Here is a 25,433-nt window from a genome sequence, read left to right on the forward strand (position 1 = left end):
AAATGATGGCCATTAAAGTGCTGAATGAGATGGGCAAGTATCCCTAGTTCATGAAAACCAGAGTTTACCCATGGCTGTGACAGTGAATCCAATACCATTTTGGAGGAAAGTTGGAGGGCCACAAGGAACATGTCACCTCTCATCTAAACCAAAAGCCAAACCCAAAATAAAGCCACCAGGGAGACATGGTTACAGGTAAATCAAAGTTTTAGTAATCATTTTGGAATGACAACAAAAAAGGAGAGCATCATTTTCCTTTCTGTGCTGTTGTCCCCTCCTCCACAGCAGCTGAGCCAGGACGGGCTGCTGATAGAGCCTATCTGAAAGGGGCTTTGTCATATCTTATCTTTATAGTCAGTAGACTTCGAAATCATTAGAGGAAAATCAATGTAAAGCATGTCGAGTGTCCGGAATACAACCCTTGCAACACAAGAATAAAGAAGTCCTTGGGCTCCTTCAAAAACTGACCAGAAAACAAGGGATGCAAAAGGGTCCCTAGAGGTACCTGCAGCCTGGTTTCCCAGAGATAAAGACTCTATTGACTGTAGGCACATGTGCAATTGTACTGCTGCAGCAGAATAGCCTGGGGAAATTGCCATTCTGGGTCTATGAGTGTGTTTAGATTTTGCTTTAGATTTGCAGTTAAGATATGTCCAGGGAATCATGGAAACAGAGTTAATTTGTAAGCAATCAAAAGACATCCATGCTCACACATGTTCACAACATACATATACTGTAATAAAACCTTTCCTGCTAATACTTGAAATGTCACCATTATAATTCCTCTAAAACTCTTTTTTTCTCTCTCTGATATTCAGGAGTTACATGTTCTATTTGTATTATTTTATAATTCCTTTATAATTATTAAGAGCAGATTTATAAAATTCCCAAGTTTATCAGCCTTTCTTTGCTCTATATTAAGAACATGGGAATCTTAGAATGCTTAACTCTGGTCTCCCTCTTGCAATTGGCCCTGTTATTTTTGCCCAGTACTTTAGCTACCTTGTTTTAAAATTCCTCCAAATTAGTATTATTTAATTGAATAATTATTCAGTTCAATTCAATTCAGATTACTGTCATTTGCCAGAGATGTTTCCTCTTAAACTCCTTTCTTCTAGGCTCAATTCCTTCTTAAGAAAATTATTTCATTGTCCTTTTTGTTAAAAATTATGCTTAATGGGCTGGGGATTTAGCTCAGTGGCACTGCACCTGCCTTGTAAGTGCAAGGTCCTGAGTTCAATCCCTGGTATTGCAAACAAAAAACAAAAAACAAATTACGCTTTATAAGCTCTCTCCAGTCTTTGTATGTCGGAGAATGTCTTCCTTGCCCCTTCTGAATTAGTATTAATAGACTAGGTGAGTTTATAAATCTGGATTGACCATAATTTCCACTCAGCAAATACTGCTGCTATCTTTTGGTTGCTATCGTTGCTTACCTGAAGTCAGCCACCAGTCTAATTTTGGCAATCTGTGCTTCCTCTCATAGATTTCAGATTTTTTTTCCCTTAGTCTATAGTTTCACTATTGGGTGTGGATTTGTTTTTACATTTACACTTGTCACTCCATGGTCTTCTCAAACAGGCAATTGTCCTCAACTCTAAAAGAATTTTATTATTTATTATCTTCTTCTCCTCCTCATTCTTTCTTTTATCCTTCTGAACCTCCTACTAGACCTATGTTGGAACTTCTTATCTTCTATGCTTCTTCATTTACGTTTCCTACTTTTATCACTTTGTGAGCTATGAGTCATTCTCTCATTCACTGTATGTATTCTATTCTTCATTACATTTATGGAGGTATAAGTTATGTTTACTATCTTCCTCTATCATTTCTTGAGTATTTCTTGAGTATTTCTCAATAATTCTTGAGTATTTCTTCTTGAGTAGTTCTCAATAATTTTTTTTCAAATCTGTTCTTTTTTATACTGCCATTTCTTTTTTTTTTTACAGAATTACAGGAAGATTTACTCATAAACACAAAGAAATGTAATAAATACATGAAATTAAAACTACTATGCCCACAAGATCTTTTACAAAAACTGAAACATTAATATGGATCCAATGGAAATTTGAACACAGCCACACTGGGGAGATGAAGGAAGGCAAAGGGGCAGTATTATGGGTTTGAAAATCCTTCTCTGTCCTTTTGTGAATTGACAGAAATATATGCATTTTATTGTAGGCTATATATGTGTGTGTGCATGTGTGCATGTGTGTGTGTGTGTGTGTGTGTGTGTGTAAAGCAATGCAAAGTAGTTGCTTCTGGGAACAGAATTTGTTACTACAGGCAAAGTAGGTAGGTACGTGCTGTGTTAGGTTATAAACCTGTTAGATCTACCTTATATTTTATGGATTTGGGGGGGGGGCAGGGATTTTCTCTGTAGTTCAGGCTGGCCTTGAACTCACTATATAGTCTAGGCTGGCATGGAATTCATAGCATCCTCCTGCCTCAGCCTCCCAAGTGCTGGGATGACAGGCATGTGCCACTATACTCAGGTATTTTATGGATCTTTACAACTTCTATACATCCAGACTGGGATAAAGCTAAAAGTAAGATGATGAGGCACCCATATTTAAAAACAACATCCCTTTGAAAAGTTTATAGAGAATACTATTAATAAACCACTTAATTTTTCACTATTTATGAAGTTTGTTTTAATGATTAAATTTATTTCAAAAGTACTTATAAATGAGTGCGACATGACTAAAGCATTTACAGTGAATTTTTCAGCTAAATCATTTTAATACCCACCTCTTTATAGGATAACAATAGCGTTACTACGGTAGTATTTGTTTTGTTTTTATTAATATTACTTATTTTCAAGGTTAATTATTACTAACAAATAATGAGTTTTAGTACAAGTAGAGTATCCTTTATCCAAAATACTTGGTGGTGCTCACCTTCTAATCCCAGTACTTGGCAGGCTGAGGCAGGAGGATTGCTGCGGGATTGAGGACAGCCTGATCTACTATGGAGTTCAAGGCCATCCTGAACTACACAAGACTCTGTCTCAAAAGACCAAACCAAACTGAACAAACAACAAAAAATTGGAACCAGAAGTATTTTGGAATATATACATATACAGAATGTGTTATTTTTTGGGTGGAACCTCAGTCTAAGCATGAAATTCATTTATGTTTCATAAATACCTTATGTACATAACCTGAAGGCAAAAATATAGTATTTTTCATGATGTTGTGCATGAATTATAGTTGCATGGTGTACAATTTTCCACTTGAGTAATCACATTGGTGCTCAAAGTTTTGGATTTTAGAGCATTTTAGGTTTTTGAATTAGAGCTATTATGCAGGGTGTGGTCCCAGCACTCGGGAGGCTAAGGCAGGAGGATTTCTGGAAGTTTGAGGCCAGCCTGAGCTACACAGTGAGCTATATAGCTACATAGTGCAAGTTCAAGGCCAGCCTACAATGTGAGACCCTATCTTTAAAAAAAGAAAAGAAAAAAAAGAATTAGAGATATTAAGTCTGTACTATACCAAGGCAAGGTAGAAACAGGATTTTTTTTTTTTTTTTTTTTTTTTGTACTGGGAATTGAATCCAGGGCCTTCACACTGAGCTACATTCTGGTGTAACTTTTTAATTTTTATTTTGAGACAGGGTCTATCTAAATTGCTTAATTCCCCAGGCTGGGCTTCAACTTGCAGTCCTCATGCCTCGACCTCCCAGAACACTGGGATTATGAAAGTGTGTCACCAAACCCAGCTCAAAACATAATACTTTTAAAAATTATTTTTTATTTTCTACACACTATTTTATGGTAAAAAAAATATCTGATATTAAATCTTCCTATAGGCAAATAATTTGTACTGCAGATGTTTTTCATTTTCCTGACATCTACATTATACAACTCTAATCACTAAATTCTTCCTCATCACTGAAGTATGCGCTCTTCTTTATCCTTGGGCGCCGCGAATCTTCTGCTGTCGAGGGGCCTGCTGCACTGGGTTTCCATCTGTTCTGTTCTTCAGTCTTGGCTTGCTGGGAGGCGATGGCTTGGCTGAGACTACTGAGGGCCAGGTCTTCCCCTTCGTCCTCACTTTCTGCTACGTCCTCAATTTCTTCCGGTTCGGCAATTTTCTTTTTCTTCTTATTTTCTTTCTTCTTTGGAGGCTCACATTCTCCGAGCATGATTTTTGGACAGGCATAACTTAAGTGTCCACTTTCCCCACATTCATAACACTTTGATTTATCAAAGTAGTTTCGCCTTCGGATGAATTCAGCTGCTCTCCCATTGTCAATAGCAATGCTTGCCTTTATCACTCTACCAAACAACTGTTTGTTGTTTATGGCTCTGGTGTAGTTTTGTGCAGAGTCTTTATCCAAAAATAATATAAATGCAACCCCTTTGCTCTTCCTCGTATCTTTGTCTTTCATTATAGTAACCTTTACAACTTTGCCATACTTGGAAAATATCCGGTATAAGTCATTATTTGTCAGGGAGAAGGACAAGTTGGACACAAACACTGTGCTCTTACTTGGAGCCAAGCCACCACTCATTTCTTCAGGGACGGCGGCCCCAGCGCAGCAGGGCTTCAACCCCTACTTTTCCTCGACCCTCACAGCGGCCTGGACATCCCGCGCCCGGGCGGGGTCGGCTCAGAGCCCTGGGGTCGAGGCAGTGGAGGGGCCCTGCGCGGTTCCCTTCGGTTGGGCCGCACTGGCGGGGGCCCTGTTTCTTTTATTATTTTTTTTTCTTGGTCTCTTTGAGCACTTAAAAAACTAATTTTTATACTTCCTGCTATCTTATTTTAATCCTCAGCTATTGAGGTATAAACACTTGGTCTAGGATGGAATTTCATTGTATGGCTTCTGGCATTTGCTCTCCTCTCTGTCTTGGGAGGGATGGGATGTTTTTATGAGAATCCATAAAATCCATTCTCAGGATGGGAATATCCTGTTTCTCATTAACCACCATCAAGCATTTTTAATCCCCATTTCTATGATGATCTTTTTATTAGTTTTTTAGCCTGAGGTCACTGAACACAGTAATGCTATGATTTTTAACCCCATATAATCATGTATCCTTGTCCTGGTGTTATAAACACTAGCACTCAAGTATTTCCCCCAGGGCCAGGCTGCTCCTAGGATGTTTTCCCCTGGCTTAAAGACCCCTATTGCACTAGTGGGAACCCTTATTTGCCTCTTGGCTTTATACAGTTAGTTCAGCTCTAGCTTCTAGGGAAAGAAGTCTACAACGTGCGAGAATCCTGTTGCATAGGTTTTGAAGCTCCAAGACCCAGCCATTACACTAATTAGCATTTCTCCTAGGTTTGACTTTAGAGGACACTCATCTTTCTAGCCATGCTGGGATTGGCTAAGTGTCTTTTAACTGTCTGAGTTATGTTATCTAGCATTTCCATGTGTCTAGAGGGGGTGAGATTTTCGTCTCAGACTTCGACATAGTCAGAAACCCCAGTGTCACTGTTTCATTGCCCGGGATATTGCAGCACCCTTTCCTGTTTCTCTTTTGAAAATAAAAAGATGCCACAGGGAGGTAACCAATACTTTAGTAGGAGCTAGAGTTTAGATCACTTTCTACCTTGACAGACTGGGGCTGCCTGGTGGTATTGAGCATCTAGACAAAGAAGGAAGGTTGAAATAAGATGCTGAGGATACCATGGCCAACTTGTCCAGTTTCGGTTCTGACTATGCCCTTCGTATGGACATATAGATATAGATATGTAGATATAGGCAATATAGGAAATATATATTATACATATCATATTATATCTGCATATATTATAGGCCTTTATATTATGCATAAATATGTATGAAGACAAAGCCTCCATAGAAACAATATCTAAATATCAAAGCATGTACCCAGCAATAGAAACTGAACAGGTTAAATTCTGTCCATCTAAACCACAGGATGGAGAAATATCTTCAAATTGTGGGATGAGAAGTTGGGATAGGATAATGGGTTTGAGAATGAGAACTGAACAAGTCTGATCAAAACTGCACAATTCATGCTGCCATTGCAGCTCCATGGCCAGGCAATGACATTCTACTTGCATTAGTTATATACTTGGTAAATATATAATTAGCTTTTCAAAGCACTTTCCCACTTCATTTCAAAGCACTTTCATTTATCTACTCAGTACTTGTTGCCAAATTGATCCTCTCATTATTCTAGAAAAGAGATAAAATAGATTATTTTTTGTATTAAATTCTTTTATTGGTACATTGTAGGTATCCAACACAATTACATTTCTCATTGGGAATTGTACCTTTACATAATGCATCTTGGTGCTTATTTTTTCCCCATTCCTAGCCCTCCCTTCACGCCCTCCACCCTTCCCTATTTACAAAGACTTTATTTCCATTTTTTCCATTTCTCAGCATTTTTCCTTTCCCTTCTTTCCTTTCCCCTGCCCCTCCCACTACCCCTACCCCTTTGCACCTTTTCTTCCTATTTTACATTATCGATTATTCATTCTAATCGTTGGTACATTTTAGGTATACAATATAATGACATTCATCATTGGAAATTTGCACCTTTACATAGTCTCTCTTGTTTCTTATTTTTCACCCTTGCCCAGCCCTCCCTTCAACCCCTCCATTCCTCCCTATTTACAAAGATTTTGTTCCTATTTTTCCATTTTCTCATATTAATCCCATTCCCTTCTATCCTTTCCCCTAGCCCTCCCACTTCCTTCCCCTTTGCCCCCTTTCTTCCTATTTCACATTACCTATTATACATTTAGTCCTTATAAAATAGATATTATTATCTTAATGTAAATAACGAGGCCACTTGAAATCAATTAATGTCAGCAACTTGTTTGTAGAAAAGATAGGACTAGAAGGTGGTTGTCTGAGTGTAGACCCTCTTCTCCACACAGCACCCAGCATCACACTGTCTTTACCAGTTTACACACAGGCACCATTGAAGTGAAGTTGATTTAAAAAACTGGACACAGGAGTGTCTGGCATATGGTTTCTCCTCTTTTAAGCTAGACCTTCAGGCCAGCAACCTTAGCACCAACCTTATTCCAGTTTTCCCTTCATGAGCTCCAAGTGTTTTAAATTTATGAGGCCTCTATGTTTTGGGAAGAAAATTGAAAAGAATATGGACTCTCAGACTCGAACCAAACTCTCACAACATAATAGAATATGAAATTTAGTATTCAATCAGATGTTGATAAGCTAAGTTTCAAAGTAAGATTGTGTTAAAACGATAGCAAGCAGCAAGAATCCTTAGGGAGAGTTCTATCTAGGATTTTTTGAATAAAGCTTTGGGGGACATTTAAATCCTCACTATGATATAACATTTAAATGGAGGATGGAGTGTAAACAAACAAATACAAAATGAACATAAATAATGACTGGAGATGATGACGAAACTGAGATTAAAGGTAGCAAGTCTAATCCTTCTTTGGTGATGATAAATTTCAAACCCCTAAAGAGAAAGAAATTAATTTCCTTGAGCACCAAAGTATCAAACACTGTTCCTCTCATCACAATTTCTTGATGTGGTTCTAGTGGGAAATATAAACAACAAATACATATGTTGAGTTTTCATGTAGAATAGATAATCATGGCTAAACATTTTTGTTAAATGTTCATAACAGAGAATATAAATGTACATTACACATATCTACCATTCTTGCTGTTAGAGTCTAGCATAAATAGTGTCTGTATCTATTTATCCACACATGGATCAGGGGGATAGGGAGAGAAAAAGAGAGGAAGGAAAAGTGTTGCTCAATTTTGCAAATAAAACCTCCATATTTGAACATGCTAGTGAGGGTTACCAGAAGGAAAAGGTATCACGTTTGCCATCTTGTAGTCTAAAGAATACATATCTAAGATCTCTATTTGCTCAAAGATCTCTCTTACTAGCCTGCTAAAGTGTTTGAAATCCTCATCTTACTTATAGTTTAAGATTACAGTCTTTTTCTGAAACGTAAAGCTCTTGCCTGGAAATAGTAACATATAAACTACCAGCACCTGTGACTATCTTGAGATACTAAGGAACTTCTGTGGTCTTAGATTTCTGAGAGAATCAAAATAAATGACCTCAGAGATCTGTCCTCTCATCAAGACCTATACTGTAATTCTGCAACAAGAATTCACAGATACATTTTGGTAGAGGACTAGGATTCAGGGCAGATCTGGAGCCTTAAATGTCACATGGAATAAATGCGGTAGAAAGATGGTAAAGCCAATATAGGTGTAGCCATGAAGGCTTCTGGATTCAAAAAACTTTACTGGTGGAAGTCAGGGGAGAAGAGTCCACCAAGGAGCCACACTCTACAGCTTTGTCCTCTGGTTGGGAATAATGGAATTGTATGTAAAGTTTCATTTCCCTTGATCCCTTTTGTCACCAGCAAGATCCTGTAATGGTGAAAGACAATGTGAAATCAAATAAAACACTTGGAAAAACTATGCCAATTGGAGAAAATTGCACACAGGCCCTCCTTAGCACATCGTTACTATTTCTGTCCCCCTCCCTCTTCTGTAATTTCCAGTGATTTGTCTGTTCAACAGCATAGGGAAATGCAATTTATCTTTAACACGGGCATCCTAACTTCTAAAAGAGTCGTGCTTTGTATAACACCTATAAAAAACAACCTCGATGCTTAAACACATTGAGACTCATGAGATGTAACAGTGGGTAGCCACTTGTGTGAGCAAAGGAAGTGGCCCCAGCTGCAACATGGTGTAAGGGTCACAGAAAGAGGTTGTTACCACAAGAAAGAACTTTAAAAAAACACCTTCTTTGATTTATCCCCAGTGACTCACTCCTCCCTCCCAGTGTCATTTTATGCATTAAATGTCACCCTGTATCTCAACCCTCTATTTTTCCAAGGCAGATAAATGTTAGCTCTACAGAAATAACTCAGGATGAATTTATCAGGCTGGTTTTGAGTTTCATCTAAAAATGGGTGTCTAGAGGAGAACATAGAAAACATAGAGGAAAGAGGAAAAGAAGTGCAGGGAATAGGGTTTCATCAAAGAACAGTGATGGTCACCCCCATCCCAATTTTCTGCAGTTTCATTTTCCATCAGTTCAGTTACTGAGGTCAACTGTGGACTGAGAATATTAGAGGAAAATTCCCAAAATAAATTATTCATAAGTTTTAAACTGCATGTCATTCTGGGTAACATGATAAAATCTTATATTATCCTTCTTGGTCCCTCCAAGGATGTGACCCAGTCCTCTGTCAGTGCATCCACACTGTATACATCACCAGCCCATTAGTTATTTAGTAGCTTCTTGGTTATAGACTAATGTCAACTAATGTCAGAGAGAAAAAATAGAGAGAGGGAGAGAAAGAGATTTACATAAGCATTACTACAGTACATTGTTTTAATTATTCTATTTTATTATTAATCATTGTTGTGAGTATCTTACTTTACCTCATTTATAAATTAAACTTTTATACTATATATACTATATGTATAGGTAGGGTTTGGAGCCATCCACAGCTTCAGGCACATTGAACATTTCCCCCAAAGATAAGGGATGGACTATCACGATAACAACAATGGTAATAATCTTTCTAAAATGCATTTATTGCTTTGCAGTTCACCAAACACTTTCACAGGCATCATTTAGTTTTTACCACATGAGTAGGTAAGATAGTTTTTAGTTCACTTTGCACATGAGATTTGGAGAAAGACTCTTGTCCCAGGCCACACTACCAATAAGCAAGTGGAAAACAAACCAGATTCCATCTATTGTCTTCTGCACTACTTGCTTTGTGCTAATGGTGTCTTGAGGGTCATAGAGACACTTGGATAGAGGAGAGAGATTTGGGGAAGTTAACCACAGACTTAGCAGGTGAGTTTTCACTACTTAAGATGGGGGTCGGGGGGGTCAGGGAATGCTGTCGTCCTCCAAGGTCCATCTCACCAGCTCTCATCTTTTACCTTCTTAGAACTGTTTCTTCCTACTCAATCTCAAGGTGAGAATAACTGGGGAAGGGAGAGGGAATGGCAGGGAGAGTCTGGTGGAAAATCAGTTCCCCTAACTCATTCTCCTAGACATGAAACATTTGATCCATCCAGAGTCTGGGTCTTGACTCTCTAACACAATGTTCCTAGACCCTATGCTTTCTGCTCACTGTCCTGGGTGCTGTGTTATGCCTGAGAGGGATCAATACTTTGGCCACTCAAACAGTGACCTCGCTTTATCTTTTCTTTCAGTGGTGAGCACTTGAAGCCCCTTTATAGCCAGCCTGCTATGAAATCACAGTAGGTCACAGATGTGACACAAGGGGGTCCAGAAAAGCCCAAAAGTACCAAAAATACCTAGACTCCCTGCTCTGTACTCATGCTCAGTATTCATAACAACTGTTGTAGTAAAGCACTGCTCCTCAAGAAAATGTAACCCCTTTCTTCTCATAGGACACGGTTCTGTTGTCAGACAACTCTTTGGCATGGATGAGCTTTTCTTCTTTAGAGCAGAGACTATGGAGGAAAAGAGTGCAGAGGACATTGCTAAAAGGGGCCCAGGGGATGAGGGCGCATGGCCAGCCTCACTTCCTGTGACCCCAAGTCAGGCTCTGATTTACACAGCTTGCGGTCCAGGCAAGCTTGGCAGTCACCATCTCTCTGCCTCTTGAGCATTCTTTTTCCCTATCTGGGCTGAAAATAACTCTCCTGCATTTGCCTCTTCATTAGCTCCCCCTTCAGGTACTATTTATTCTCATTTTCAAATTGGTGATTTTTCCATCTGTACTTTTGCAAAGCATTCAGAGGCTGGAAGAGAGAAAAACCAACTTCAATGGAACATCTTTCACCATCCATTCCCAGGCTCTTTGTGGCAGGTTATAAACTGTGGCTACTGGCAGACTTATCTTTGGATTATCCAGGCAGAGAGCAATAAAGGAAGCACACTTAGCTCCAGGGAGAGATTTCTGATCATTTTCCCATTTCCTGGTTGTCCCTGAGCCTCCCCAGCTCTCTTTAAATACCATGAGGCTCACTCAGCCACTGACCTTGTCTAATCATACTGATTGTCAGCAATTGCAGACTAATTGGAAAGCAAGTTGCTATGGTAATTCCTATGTCTTATGTCTTACATTTAAAGACACAATGATCCTAAAAGGGGGAAAATTGTTTGTGGTTGGTGACAGAGAAAAAACATAATTAGATATGTAAAGTGTAAAACTAATGTATTCAAATGAATTCTGAAATCTAAATCAGGATTTGATGTAATAAATTGGTACCAGAATTTCTACCAAAAGCACATTTGGTCAGAATATACCCCCCCCCATACTTATATGTTTAAGGAAAAAATACAGCAACAAAGAAAATGTATCATGAATAAGCAATAATGTAGTGGCTATTCATAGCTGAAAATCAAGTATGAGATTCATAGTCCTGGGAGCCTCTGGAACACCAGCATGGAGTTCTCTCCTCAACTCGCTGTATGGTCTTGGATAAATCACCTAGACTTTCTGTTCTAGCCTTCCTCTTTGGTAAATGAGAAAACACCTTCTGCCTTTCTCATTCAGTTTATCCACAGTCACTCACTGAGTAATCATTGTGTTCCAGGATGATTACAAGAAGACTTAAAAATCAGTCGGCCTGGTCACTGTGCACCATAGGAAGAGAGTATAATTTTCTATTAGAGTAGAAGCTTCTTGAAGGCAAAAACTGTGTTCTCTGGAATATGTCAGAAGAAGGGGTGACCTGAGGGCCTGCCACTGTGAATGGAGTGTCAGCAGCTGTAGCCTCAGCTGTTAGGGCCTACAAACAGGCACCGCTGGTGTGGCTCCAGTCTGAAAGTGGTGAGATCCACGAATGCCCTGGGGGGAGGGGTACAGGAGGCTCCTTGAGAAATAACTTTATGGTGAGGCCTTAATATCCGAATGGGGTTTCCTTCCTGCCCTCCTGCCCAAGCATGAGGGAGAAGTTTATGTTTACTGTACTCAGGACAAGATCAAGGACTTCCAGCCCTGAAGCTGTCACCTGTCTTTCAGCATCCGTTTACAGGGTGGCAAGCTATGACTATGACATAGTCCATGAGCCTTGGGATTTTCAGTCAACCAGCCTGGACTCTTCTAGTATGAAACAATGATACCAGGTTTCCATCACTTACTAAGCTTCAGAGACTTAACGTGTAACTATTTCTATATGAAATTCTCACAAATTTTTATAACACAAGTAGCATTATTCTCAATTCAAAGATGAGGAAATTCAGGCTTAGAGAAGCTAAGGACAAATGTGAATTTTCCAATTAAATTATGTACATTTACAGCAGCACAGAAGAGCTCCCCGTGTGCTCAGAAACGGTGAGGAAGGGGATGTGAACTGTCTTCTCCTGCCCCACACGGTCAGCACCCTCAACCCTCAACAGGAGCAATTCTATTCCCAACATCAATGCTTTCCAAGCTTTCATTTAAACAAAGAGTTCCATGGCACAGGAAGGGCCTGAATATACACTTAACAATGCTGACAATTTCCACCATCTTGGGTAGACTCAACCAGCTATGTCTAAAAAATCATGTGAAAAGATGACTCTCTCTTCTCATCCCTCCCTAGAATAATGGCATTTTCTCCAGGCAGTGGAAACATCTTATAAAATAAGAAGCTTTAAAAAAAAACTTTCATTCCTTTTTCCTAACCATTCAAGTCTCTTTGCTATAAAAATATGGACATTCTTATGACCCACTGAAGCAGCAGAATGCAGGAGTGGGGCTCTTGACCACTACCAGAGGGTGGGTTTGGGAGGCTCTACTGTTTAGGGACAGATATAAAACCAATTAAATATGGTATCGGTGCATTTCTGAGTGATCTCAAAGAGCAAGATGGATAACAGCTTTGCAGCAAGACGTTGCTAAGGTTGCTATACCCAAGCATTCCAAAGAGGAAAAGAAGACCACCAATGGAACTCAAATTCAGAAGTGGCCAAATGTGAGCTCCTTGTTCTTCACTGCAGCTCATAAAGGAAGCACTTTCATGCCAAGAGTAAGAGTTAATGAGGTGGGAAATGGAGGGGCATAAAAGATGGAGTAATTATGAATTACAAAGTGAAAACAGGCTGGAAGAAGGAGGAAAGCCAGCTGCGGGGGGGGACTATGTTACAGGTATAAAGGCTCAATAAAACCCAGAGAGAATGATTGAAAAGGTTTAGGGGTTCTGCAGTGTGAGACCAACACACACACATACCCACACACACACACACACACACACACACAGCACCAAACACACATACACTGACATACGTGCTGTTTCTTTGGTAAAAAGGCTCTGGATATATGTTGAGGAAGGAGGAAATCCACACTGACTTACCAAAGTTACCAACAGAGGCCCCTTTAAGCTCTCAGTAAAACAGATGCTGTCTTCAAGAGCTTACTGGCTCAGGCTAGGTTCTTTCTTGCTTTGTCCAGGAATCAGGAGAGTGGCCCTGTGGCCACCTGCTGCTGCTCCCAAGGGAGCAGTCGCAGGGCATCAGGAAGGCAGCCCCACTTCACCCCAGACTGTTAGAAATAGAAGCCAGCTGTCATGGAGGAGTGCCCACCACGATGTGGCTGGCTGCCTTTTAATAACAAAATCACAAAAGTAATTAAAACCACAGAATTCTAGGGCTAGAAAGGACCCTGGAGATTATTTGGGTCAACAGTGTTGTTTCATATTTGAGGAGTAAATGCCCAGTGAAGGTAACTGATTTAACTCAAGGACAGTGGTTAATTAGTGGCAGAGTCAGGACTAGAACCTGGGCCTCCTGATACCAGTGAAGTTATAAAACAATTGTGAGCAGCATGACCTTTGATAACACTCTGCACTTTTCTCCTAATGCATGGTAAATGTTATTCACATGCTCTTCAACAGCCTGGCCAACTACAAAGGACTGAAGAGATAGTGTGCTCAGGGCCCCAGGACCTTAGCAACCCCTACAGAGGACAGTGGCTGTCAGACAGTTTCAGTGACTGACTAGAGTGACAAATGGCTTCCTCCTGCACACTCGGGAGATGCAGCTCTGTATTTCGAGAGTTTACAGAACAGAGGGTTCAAATTTCTTAATTTGTCCTCTCTCCCAGGCTATGTGTGCAAATGTACTCTGTAGTCCCCATTGTTAAACAGTTGTTTTTTCTGGCAGACTGGAGATTTTGTCTGTTTTTTTTTCCTTTTCATGAAATAATTGAAAAAAAGGAGAAAAGAAGCAAGGGCCCATCATTCACTGAATGGCAGCCACCTGGTGTCCTCACCACAAGCAGTCAGGCGAGGCCGTCACAGATAGTGAATAATATGTCAGGAAATAGGGTCTCTGGATAATTGAGCCAAACAGGGACTAGAAATTTTTTTAAAACTTATTTATTTTCTTCTAATTGGTTAAGCAGTACTCCTGTATGACTCCTAATTAAGCAGACAATGAGAATTTACTTCACACCTCTGGATGTGCCCACATTTCACCAGGTGCAAAGCTTATCCTGCCTTAGTAAGGGAGCATTTGTCGAGCAAACTCTAGAACCAAGCAGGCTGCTAGACCCTTACTTTAGGTAATAGGGCATGATAGATAGGTCAGGACCTAAGTTTATTTCTTTCTCATCTAGTAGTCCAGGTTGGAGTTCATCTGCACTTTATTTAGGATCCCAGGGCAACTGCAGCTTTGCAACCTTCACTCTGGCTTTCAAGTTTGGAACCGAAAGCTGGAAGGGAGACAGAATACGCAGGAGCCCCAGGTTAGCATGTCACTCCTGCTGCATGCCGTGGGATGGATTTTCTTCTCACAGTACTGCAACCTAGCAGCAAGACTAGCTGAGGAATGTAGTCTAGATGTGCATCCAGGAACACAGGGAGAAAATAGGTTTTTGAAACACTGCTATAAATCTATCCCATACCGTTTAGTATCTGCATGATTCTCACAAAACTCTAAAGGGTAAGTATAATTATCTCCATTAAAATAAGAAAATGTCATGGGTATCATAGGCATTAACTGACTTGTCCAAGGTCATGCACCGAGGCAATGATAAAGCCAGACTTCAAATTCTGGCTTTTGGAGCTAAGACAAATGTGAGCCAGCCATGCCCGGACAAAGCATGGCCATTGATGATACCATCCTTGCAAAGCATTCTGCGTTGTGCCTACTACACAGAAAATGTCCAAAGATGGTTAACTATCAGCAGCAGCATCACTATTTCCATAGACTTGTGTCACACAGCTCAAGTTTCCATGTGTCCTGACCCTACAGGCAGTTTATGATCCCTGCGTGTCGGTCTGCTCTCACCTCCCCCCTCCCTTTGGACTCTGCTGAAGCTGGCAGCCGCCTTGAAAGCAGATGACCCAAGTGTGTCCCATTCTTTTCTGCTCCACAGACTATGTGCACCACTTTACTACCTTTCAAACTCTTCGTCTTTCATCACTAAGAAATCAGTGAATTCCTGTTTAATCCATTTCCGACAGGCATACACAAAGCAAGAAAGGAATTGTCTACCTTTCCTAGCTTCCAGCTCTTCCTCTAAAAAATATTTCTCACTCCTTCACTTTTTATCAACATTTTTAAATTTCATTTGTTTTTCCCTCAAAACAACCCTCCGTGCGACTGCCCAGCGTAAGTACCAGCTACATTTCTGTGTCTAGGCAGAGAAGGTTCACATCACCAGGTCCCATTCTACTCTTTCCTCCATTTGCCACTCCATTTTTACTGTCTTGCATTTTACGTACACAACCTTGAATTTACTCTAATTTTTTTAAGAAAATCATCTAGACACTCAATTTGTTTGAAAAACAATGACCCATGACCCACATCAAACTGCTTCTCTGTCACCACAAGACTATTAAGAACTGCTGGTCTAGTAGAAATTGCAAAGAACTATAATTATGATAATGATGGTAGGAAATGAAGCAACATTTGCAAGAAATATGGGAAAAAGTAATTAGGAGGATTTAGGATCTGCTTGGACATTAAATGAAGAGTTACCAGAGATAAAACCAGGAATAAAAGCTTAGGTTAGTCCAATGGTGATTACATTGACTGATTTGGGGGATATCTTTAGAGCACCTCTAGCAAAGTCTTGCCTTTCACACGAGAAGGAAGCAGATCTGAGACATAGGATCATATCAGACATTAGGAAAGGAAAGGACTTGCCTGCTACCCTCTGAGAGGAGAGGAGCCTTTTAGCAATGTTCTTACCCATGTTTCTTAGATTGTGAGTTCAGGGATGGGGACCACCCGTGTTGAATCATTTATGTTATCTTCCTGATCTCTTTGGTGTGGCCAGTGGACCACATGGTCAATCTCACTGGGGGACTCAGAATGGGCCTAGAGTTTGGGACAATGCCATAGCCTAGTTTAAGACTAAATAAATAAATAAATAAATATTTTAAAAAGGACTAAGTAATCTAAACATAGGGTTGGAGGATAACCTAGATGTCTCTATTTAAAGCTTACAGAAGTTGTCCTAGGACCTCTACTAGCACAATTGTTCTCCAGCACCATGGTTATCCACCCCAATAACTCCTAGCTGCAGGTGAATTCAGTACTAAATTCTACAGAGAGAAGAAGGCAGGCTGTCAGGCAGGCATGATGATATTTGAATCAACCATGGCACAAACATCATACTTTCACAGATACTATTTTATTTAATCCCTTTGACACTCCTGTGAAGTAGTTATTCCCATTTTACAGACAAGGAACTTGAGCTCAGAAATGCTGGGTAACTTGCCCATAATCCCTAAACTGGTAAAAAACGAAGCAGGATTCGAACTCAGGTCTCCACTTTATTGTAAAGTCTCTGTATCTAACCTTAATGAGCATAGAAATGTATATTTGGTGAGCTTTATGAACTTTTCTAGAATGCATTTTCATGGGAACTTTTACCTGCCCTTTTCTCCCTTTAACTACAGAGCACATTTCCCAAAGAAATGGAGGGCATAAACATGATAAAGGTATACTATATGGGAAAGAGCACTATATGTATACTATATATTATTACATATACTATATATACATGCATTATTGAGTTATATATACTCTATATATTCATATGTAGTTATATATAATTATACATAATATAATTATATATAATATGCATTGTATAGTTATACATAAATATTTATAATTCCATATTGTGTAATAAATATGTGCAACACACTGTATATTGTGTATACATATATAAAGTAAAAAATATATGTGCTCCCATGCTATATATGGTATATGTTATATATTACTATATAACTATATCCATACCATTATATTAAAATTCAACACTGTGTACCAAAAGTACATTTTATTTTTTCAGTAACTTAAATATAGCCCATCAAATAAAGGTAATACCCAGTTAAGGGAAGCCTAGAATACTAGGCTTACTGGGTCAGAGATGATTCCTAAAACCCAGGACCTAGTTTATTCATCTCTAGATTCCCAACATAAAAAACAGTACCCAAAACACAGAAGCTGCTTAATCAAAAATTGTTGAACATTTGTTGAATTAGTTCTCCACTCTTTTAAAAATCTCATTCCAAGATTATGCTAAACAAGAAGCTTCCCTCCTGTGTTAATATACAATTTGGTTTGCAAAGGCTCTGTTTACTGGAAGTTTTCAAGAGCACAGTCTTATTGTACAAAAGCAAAGTTGGAAAATCTTTTATAATCTTTCAAAGATAATTCATTCATTTAGCAAACACTTGGCTTGGAGCAGGAATACTAAGATAACAGACAAAGTCATTGTCCTCCAGAAGTTCTTTGCCTAGAGAGGGAGATTTATTTATTTAAACTAAATAGCACATATTCAGAATGCAAATCCAAGGTAATATGTGAGGGTCTATGACAGAGCATATAGTCTCCTAAACTCTTGGGCAATCAGTCAAGAAAAATAGTCAAAGAAATTTAGCCGGAGGTTATTAAGAACAAAAGAAGGAAATTCAATATGATGACAGTTACAAATAATTTAATGCAATTCAACCCTCTGATGTATCCATTCAAGAAGGAGTATGTTGGATATACTGGAGAAAAATGTTCTGTGGAGAGGTGAGGGAGGAGGAAAACAATGGGGATGATCCGGTTAGAAAATATCTCCTGCATAAGAAATAAAATTTCTGTGTGTATTTTAGTCCATTTTGTGTTGCTTAATAGCAACTGACACTGGACAACAAACATATAAAGAGACTTATTTGGCTCACAATTTTGGTGGCTTAAAAGTCTGAGCAACATGGCACCACCACCTGGCTGTGTCATAACATGGCAGAGAAGCACAAAAGGAACCAGCCATGTGGCAGCACTAAAACAAGACTGGGGAAGGGCTGGGGATTCAGCTAAGTGGTTCCACCACCTGCCTCACAAGCACAAGGACCCGAGTTCGATCCCTGGTACCAAAACAAACAAAAAACAAAACAAGACTGGGCAGGGGCCAGACTCAGTGTTCTGTAACAACCCACTCTCAAGGGAACTAATCCCCTCCTGAGACCTAATCCACTCTTTGAGACCAGCATTAATCCCTTCACAAGGGATTAATGACCCAACCACTTCCCATAGGCCCTTGAAGTTCCCACCATCTCTCAACATCACCACACAAACCTCTGGGCACATTCAAGTCACATCCGAACCACACTAGTGAGCATTTCATTTCTTATTACCATGTCTCCATGTCACTGCAGTGCTAGTGAGGTCTTTAGCCACTGGTCATGGCTCTTTAGCTGTTCTTTATCCTATGTATAAACTTGTAGCAACTCTGCTCTAAATGAAACAGTTCTAACATGTAGTAAATGAGCATCAGCTATAATAGTAGACACATTAATATCACCCCATGATAGGATGATAACAACTAGGACTCAAGTATGCTCATTTCCCCTTCCTTCATAAAAACATGGAATCTCCTGAACAGAAGAACTTTGCACCATCTTCTCTAATACCCAATCAAATGGCTTTTAATGCCCAACAGTCACCAATACTCTCCCTCCTTTATCCTGTCTGGTTCTTCTGTCAGTTTAAGGTCTGCATCTGGCAGGCAAAAGAGCTGAGGAAAGCTGTGATACAGAGAAGATGAAGAAGCCCAGGTCCAGAGCAGTTCCTAAGGTGACCTGGGAGACAGAGCATGTGAGGGGAAGTGAGTGAGCCTGCTGTCAGCGGAGCAGGCCATTTCTCAACCAGACCAAAAGGCCAGCTTCACACTTGTGCTAAAAGCATCGGAGAGAATGTGTGAGAAGCAGCTGGTGAATAATAAACACCCAAACAGTGACAACAGAAATAACTAGGGATGAGTAACTGTGATGAAGTGAACAAGATCTCTAACTTCTCCATAATGTGCTTTTCTACCCTATGTCCCTGCTCTCATAGGTGTCCCCTACCAACCTCAATGCCCTTTTCTGTCTTTGAAGTTGAGACTACAAAGTATGTACTCCCTTATGAAATAATTAAATTAAAGGTGTTTCTTGATTGTTCAAATAATTTCTATTTCCTTTGGGAAAAAAATCCAGATAAGAGAACTCTCAATACCTGAATTCAGGTAGCGAAATGTCTTCCAATATGAGGCTTTGGGATCACCATGAGTGGTGAGCAAACCGATTGTTATTGGTGGACCTGGAAACAGTTCCTGACCTCATTTAGATTGAAGCCCCTTTTTTCTCAGTCTTTTCCTCTCTGCCTTATTCTCCACACATGTAACTATTTCTCTGGAATCCTTTAAATGTTCAAATAAATGCCTTCTTCCCTGCTATTGCAGACTAAGAGGAGGGTTTTTGGGGGTTTTTTTCCTCACAAAGTGTCTTCTCACAGAACTTGTGAGAAATGGCCATGCCACCACTCAGGTTCACAGGTCCCAAAGGTCTCCAGCCCTCACTCATGGAGCTGCTGCTTACAGTCTCACTGCCCTCTTTCCCTTCCTGCTCTCCAGGCCTTTTCCAGAGCCTTTCTAGACCCTCAGCCCAATCCCCAGCCAGCAGACAGGTTCTGTCTCCTCAGTTTGAGTGAGGGCTGCCTGTGAGACTTCCTGAGATGTCCTCAGCCATAGCACTGAAAGTGCATGAGGCCTTCTCAGAAGGTCTCCTGGTAGCACAATTCATCTGTGGGGCACTTTATAAACATTAACTGATTAAGCTGCTCTCTTCCTGGAAAGCTCTGGCTTCTGCATAGGGGACTTCATTCTCCACTGCCTTCAAATCACTCCAGGAGGAGAAAAGCTGAGACTTGCAGAGTTTTTTTTCTGGGTAGTTTAGGCCAGGATATCATTAATGCCATCAGTCTTGCAATAACAACCTCCGCTTGGGTGATGACATGAAAGCAGAGAGGATTTAAATTCATGCCTATTTTAAGAGACTAAATTCAGGTTCTTGTTCCCCAAAACCAGATTAAGAGAGAGAGAACTTGGCCCATGGTCCAGAGAAGAGTCACTGAAGTACAGCCCACCATCCAAATGCAGCTTACCACTTCTTTTTGTAAATAAAGTTTAATGGGAACTCAGCCAAGCCCTGAGGGTGTTAGATATGACTCTTGGCATTGCAGTGTCAACTGACTAGTTGTGACAGAGACCAAATGACCACAAAAGTAAGAAATATTTATTTTTCAGACCTGTAGAGAAAGTGTACTGACCACTGGTCTAGAGATTTTAAGGTTTGTTCTCATCTTCTATATTTCTAAATACCTTTAAGCAAGTCTCTTCCCTGTTTCTACATCTGCAGACTGGACAGTTTCTACAATGAGCCATTGCTTTCAATTTATTCTTTCATTTTCCTGTAGCTATTAGCATCTAGTATGTTAGTTTGTTTTTGTTTTGTTTTGTTTTCCATTGCTTCAGCCGACCTCTTTGAGGGCAGGAAAGGAGTTCTGTCACAAGGCTCTAGTTGTGCCCTGAAAGCATGCCTGGACTGTAACTGAACTGACTTTGAAATCTGTTTCTTTCTCTGCAGAGAGATCTCTCAGAATGATGCCTTGGAAGTGATAGAGGCAGATGTGTTCTCCAACCTGCCCAACTTACATGAAATGTAAGCAACAAAGCTAGGGAGCTGTCTTAAGGCCATTCTGGCGACAGCTTTGAAGTTCTCTTCTATTTCTGGGAGGCCCTGGCTCTGCCCTGTCCTCTGGTCCCTAGATTATCATTATGAGATGTTAAAGTCAACCTGAAAGAGATGGCCATGAGATGGTCAGGCACCTCACTGCCTCCCACAGATGCACTCTGGACTCAAGAACCTTGCCCTGTGACTGTGAGAAAGCACCTCTGTTTCTTCATCTCACTCAAAGCCATTCCACATCAGCACCTAAAATAATCTCACATGGTGCAAGTGGATCATGGGTAGTCCTAGGGTGAACACTATCTAGCCTATACCACATACTCACCATGAAACCTGGGCCAAGATACATAGTCATCTGAGACTTAGTTTTCTCATCTGTAAAAACTGGAATAAAATATACACCTTATGGGGTTACTATAATGGGTGGAGGAAATGATTAGTGTAAATTAAATTTAGCCTATCCACTGGTATAGAGTATTTATGTTATAATGATCCTTGCTGCTACACCCACATGTTCTTTCTCTCACTAGCATTCCAGTCTTACGTCTTACAAACATGTCAGCACTCACACAGATCTATTTCTGGTTCACACCAGTCTGTTATTACCATAAACTAATTCATAAAGTCACAAAATGCTAAGGCTGCAAGAGACTTTAGAGACTGGTCAATAATTTTCCAAAGTATTTTCTGTGCATCATTAAGAACCCAATAAAATATCAGTATTTTGAAAAACAGGAGAAGATTATATTAAAAAATAAGATTAGAAAACACTGGGCAAGTTAAATTAAAGTTCATTTACTAGAGGAAAACTCAGAAAATTTTTCATGCTAATACACATTTAGAAAATCCAAGTAATATATTGTTTCTCAACTAATGTCACTAGAAAGATTTCTTTTCTGTAGCATTTATTAACCTCTCACAGAATCTCCATGGGGCACATCTAGAAAAATCAATGAGCCACTCTTACAATTTTACAGATGAAGCACAGAGAAAGGCACAGAGAAGTGAGGCCTGTCTGAAGCCACCCAGCCAAACCTACAGCAGAATAAGGACTTGATCATAAATCTCTTAACTCTTTGTATCTTCTTTTAAAATAAGGTTTTTGTTTTTAGCATTTTCCAATAGGGTACAGATAAAATATATGTAAGTGTATGTGTACACACACGTGTGTCAAGGAACTTGTCTAGGAAAGACATTGAGTCTGCCCATTTTGTCAGGCTCCCTCTCCCTCACCTATCCATCCATCCTCCCTCCCAGCCACCCTCTGGCCCTCATTCTTCCTCTTGGTCATTACCCTCTGGATCCGTCGTTTCTCCACTCTCTGCTTGGCCTCCTTCTTCCCTAGTTGGGCAAAGAGACTGACTGGAGTCTCAGAACCCAGGCCATATATCAGAGAAATGCACCAAAGGGCAGCCAGGCCTCTGGGCACGGTCAGGCAGGTCTCCCTCCACCCAGTCCAATGGGCAGTGGGGCAATGGATGGCTCTTTCATCTCTTCCTTGCATGGAGAAGTGCTCGGCCTCATAACACTGGCTGTGTTTAAAATGATTGTCCGATATTTGGATCAGGGTAGCTACAGGTTACTGCAACATAAAAGCTAATGAAATGGGAAAGAGGTAATTAACCAAAAGTATCTCTCCAAATATACATTGATCCAACAAAATGAGAAAAAGACTCTGTGTTGGAATCTAAATGTGAACACACTCACCTCTAGACTATTGATCAGGACATAGTGCATCAAAGGCCAACACAGGGCAGAAGTCACCAGTTCCTGTGCGCTGTGAGGGAGGAGCCTCAGACTATAACATGAGAGGAATCACTCGCCTCTTCCTAGCTGGTTAAAAATGAAGAGATATCAATTTTTTTCATCCTAATCTTCATTTCTCTTTGCCATTTTACTTCTGTTTCTCCATCTCCTTTTGCTCTCTCACCTCCTTCTCATCTTTTTTCACCCTCTTCAGTTGCTTTTCATCTCCTCTCTTGTCTCCAGAGCAGATAAAAATTCAGTTCCCTGTGTTAGTCTCATCCTCTACCTGCCAACCCTGGGAGAGCTACGGTGGCTAAAGACAACTCTGCTTCGGGTGAAGATGACTTTAGTAGACAGGTCCCAAGCGAGAAGCATCAGGTGGAACAGGGTTAATATTTAGTATGCACAGTTAGTGTAAGAAAAAATCCTGTATGTGTGCTTAATATTTGTTCAAATGATGGACGGATGGATGGATGGACAGACGGATGGATGGATGGATAACTAGATAAATGATTTATTGAAGTACTCTACATAACATGAAAAGTATTATAGCATTTCTTGCTGTTCAGGTAACTCCTATGTACTTTCCTGTTTTATAGTAGAATTGAAAAGGCTAACAACCTGCTGTACATCAATTCTGAGGCCTTCCAGAACCTTCCCAACCTCCGATATCTGTAAGAATTTATATATTTTGGCATTGCCTTTATTATCAAATTATGTCTTCTTATTTTAGTAAAATACTCCAAGGCTACCCTGGGGAATAATTACTTTTTGTCAAGGAATAAGGGAGTAGATGTGGAGGTGGGGTGACACTTGGTGGTAGACTTTAAGTTTAATGAGCAAATTCCAGGAATATAATTGCATTTTGTTTTCATTTTCAAAACAGGAATAAGGAATGCCATTTGCATTAATGAGACTGTCCTGCAGACCTCTTACAAAACTCAGTCATAATTTAGTGTTAAGGAGGTACAGCCAAAATTCCTGCTATGGTTTAGTTTGTGACCTTGACCTCAGAAATATTCCCTTTCTTGTTTTGCATGTATGTATTTTCTGTGACAGATTAAAGCTTTATTCTTCAAGTTTTTGTTAGTAACATATTATCTGATCAGTAAAGGGAGAGTGAGCTCCATCCTTTGGGCTTGCCCCCATCAGTAAAAGCACTGCTCTCTTCAGTAAAATGGCTTTCAAACCAGCTGAGGGCTTGACAGGGCCCCGGGTATTATGGTGGGGTCTCCCAAATAACAGAAAAGATTTTGGATGCTGAAGTGGAACTTTCTAGGTCCATTTACTAGCTTCTGATCACAGGCAAGGGCTTAACCTTACACAGTCTACTTCTTCATCAAGAGAAGGGAAATAATAATGTCTGTGTATTTGTCATTATTTATTAACATAATAATCATGCATCACCAACCACCTCCCAAAGACAGAGGCTTAAAGCAACAGTCATCAATCAGCTTTCACCTGTCTGTGCCTTGATCAACACAATGGTTGTGCTGATGTGGATTATGTTTGCCTGACCCAGATAAGCTCACTCATGGATTGGTAGTTGGTTGGCAGGTCAGCGCAGGACTCTGATCTGAACAGTCTCAGCTGGAATGATTCAGCTTTCCTCCAAGTGATGCTTATTTCCAGGAAGCTAGCATGGCCTTGTTTTTATGGCAGTCCTGGGTTTCAAGAAGACAGCTGAAGAGCCCAAGCCTCTTCAGGGCCTAAACCTTGAACTAGCACATCGTTCCTTCAGATAAATTTTATTAGCTATAGACAGTCACAGAACCAGCCTAGATACAAGAGGTGGAGAAATGATGCCACCTTTTAAAGGAAAAGAAGCCCAGCATTTTCATTTTGCATGGCAGCCTGAAGATTAGGCAGTCTGTCCTGCCCAGGGTTACAAGTTTGTCTAGGTCTAGGCTGAAGAAGGCTTCACTCTCTAGTGGGCTTTGCTCCTTAGGGACGGAGACTTAACTGTGCTCTCTGCAATGGCCAAACTGGTTGGCCACACAACATTGGAGGAAATGTGGTAACAGAGAAAGTACAACCTAAGGATCAGAAAATCCAGGACTTCATCCTGACTCTACCTACCATTTGCTAGTTATACAATCTTGGGCCAATCACTGGATTTCTGAAATACACATGGCTTACATAAGATATACGTATATCTTATAGATAAAATATTTTATAAACTACATAGTGTTAAAAATTAATTGATATATTTGCAAATGATTTTTTTCTAGTCAACTAATCAAAGCTTACCAGGAAAACCCTAGTAAATGTTGAACAGAGAATTCTGATGACCACTGAGGCCTTCAGCTGTTCCTAGAAAATCTGACTTGGGTTCCAAAAGAGCAGGGTGAAATATGCCTTTGCATTTAATGGAGAAATACAGGAGAGAAAGAGAAAATAAAAATACATATGAAGTAGAAGGACTGGAATCCAGGGGGACACTGACATTTACTAACTACAGAGCCTACCTTCTCTGAACCTCAGTTTCCATATCTGTATAATAGGTGGTTATAAAAACCAAATAAATCTATACCTGTAAAAAAATTTTGCAAACTTTTTAGTACAAAGACTATAAATAACTGGGCAAATCTAAACTTATTAGTGCCTGTTACCAAGTTGGTTTCCTTCATACCTTCTACTCTTTTTCTCTTTTCATCCTTTTTGTTCTTTATCATCTTCCTTTTCTCCCTTACCCTTAAGAAAATGCCTGAGTGAAATACAGGGGTCACAGAGCCTTCAGTAACAGAACACAGGGACTCTAGGAGGTGAAAAAG

General features: G+C 40.0%; 1 protein-coding gene and 1 pseudogene across 2 annotated transcripts in view; one reads left to right on the plus strand and one right to left on the minus strand.

The window, feature by feature from the left end:
• Fshr (follicle stimulating hormone receptor) overlaps nucleotides 1-25,433 on the plus strand; it is a 194,319-nt gene that overhangs the window by 99,481 nt on the left and 69,405 nt on the right. The window contains exons 3-4 of one of the 2 annotated variants that reach the window (XM_004839469.3): nucleotides 20,812-20,886; nucleotides 23,259-23,333. In XM_004839469.3, the coding sequence (XP_004839526.1) occupies nucleotides 20,812-20,886; nucleotides 23,259-23,333 (150 nt within the window). The remainder of the gene's footprint in view (nucleotides 1-20,811; nucleotides 20,887-23,258; nucleotides 23,334-25,433) is intronic. The other variant, XM_021253847.2, reaches the window with a different exon arrangement.
• LOC101712439 (zinc finger CCHC-type and RNA-binding motif-containing protein 1 pseudogene) lies at nucleotides 3,853-4,581 on the minus strand (annotated as a pseudogene).

The sequence above is a fragment of the Heterocephalus glaber genome, unplaced genomic scaffold, assembly GCF_053883595.1.
Source record: "Heterocephalus glaber isolate CG9 unplaced genomic scaffold, H.glaber_assembly_v1.0 deba00001457, whole genome shotgun sequence".
In the NCBI taxonomy this organism is placed as follows: Eukaryota; Metazoa; Chordata; class Mammalia; order Rodentia; family Bathyergidae; genus Heterocephalus; species Heterocephalus glaber.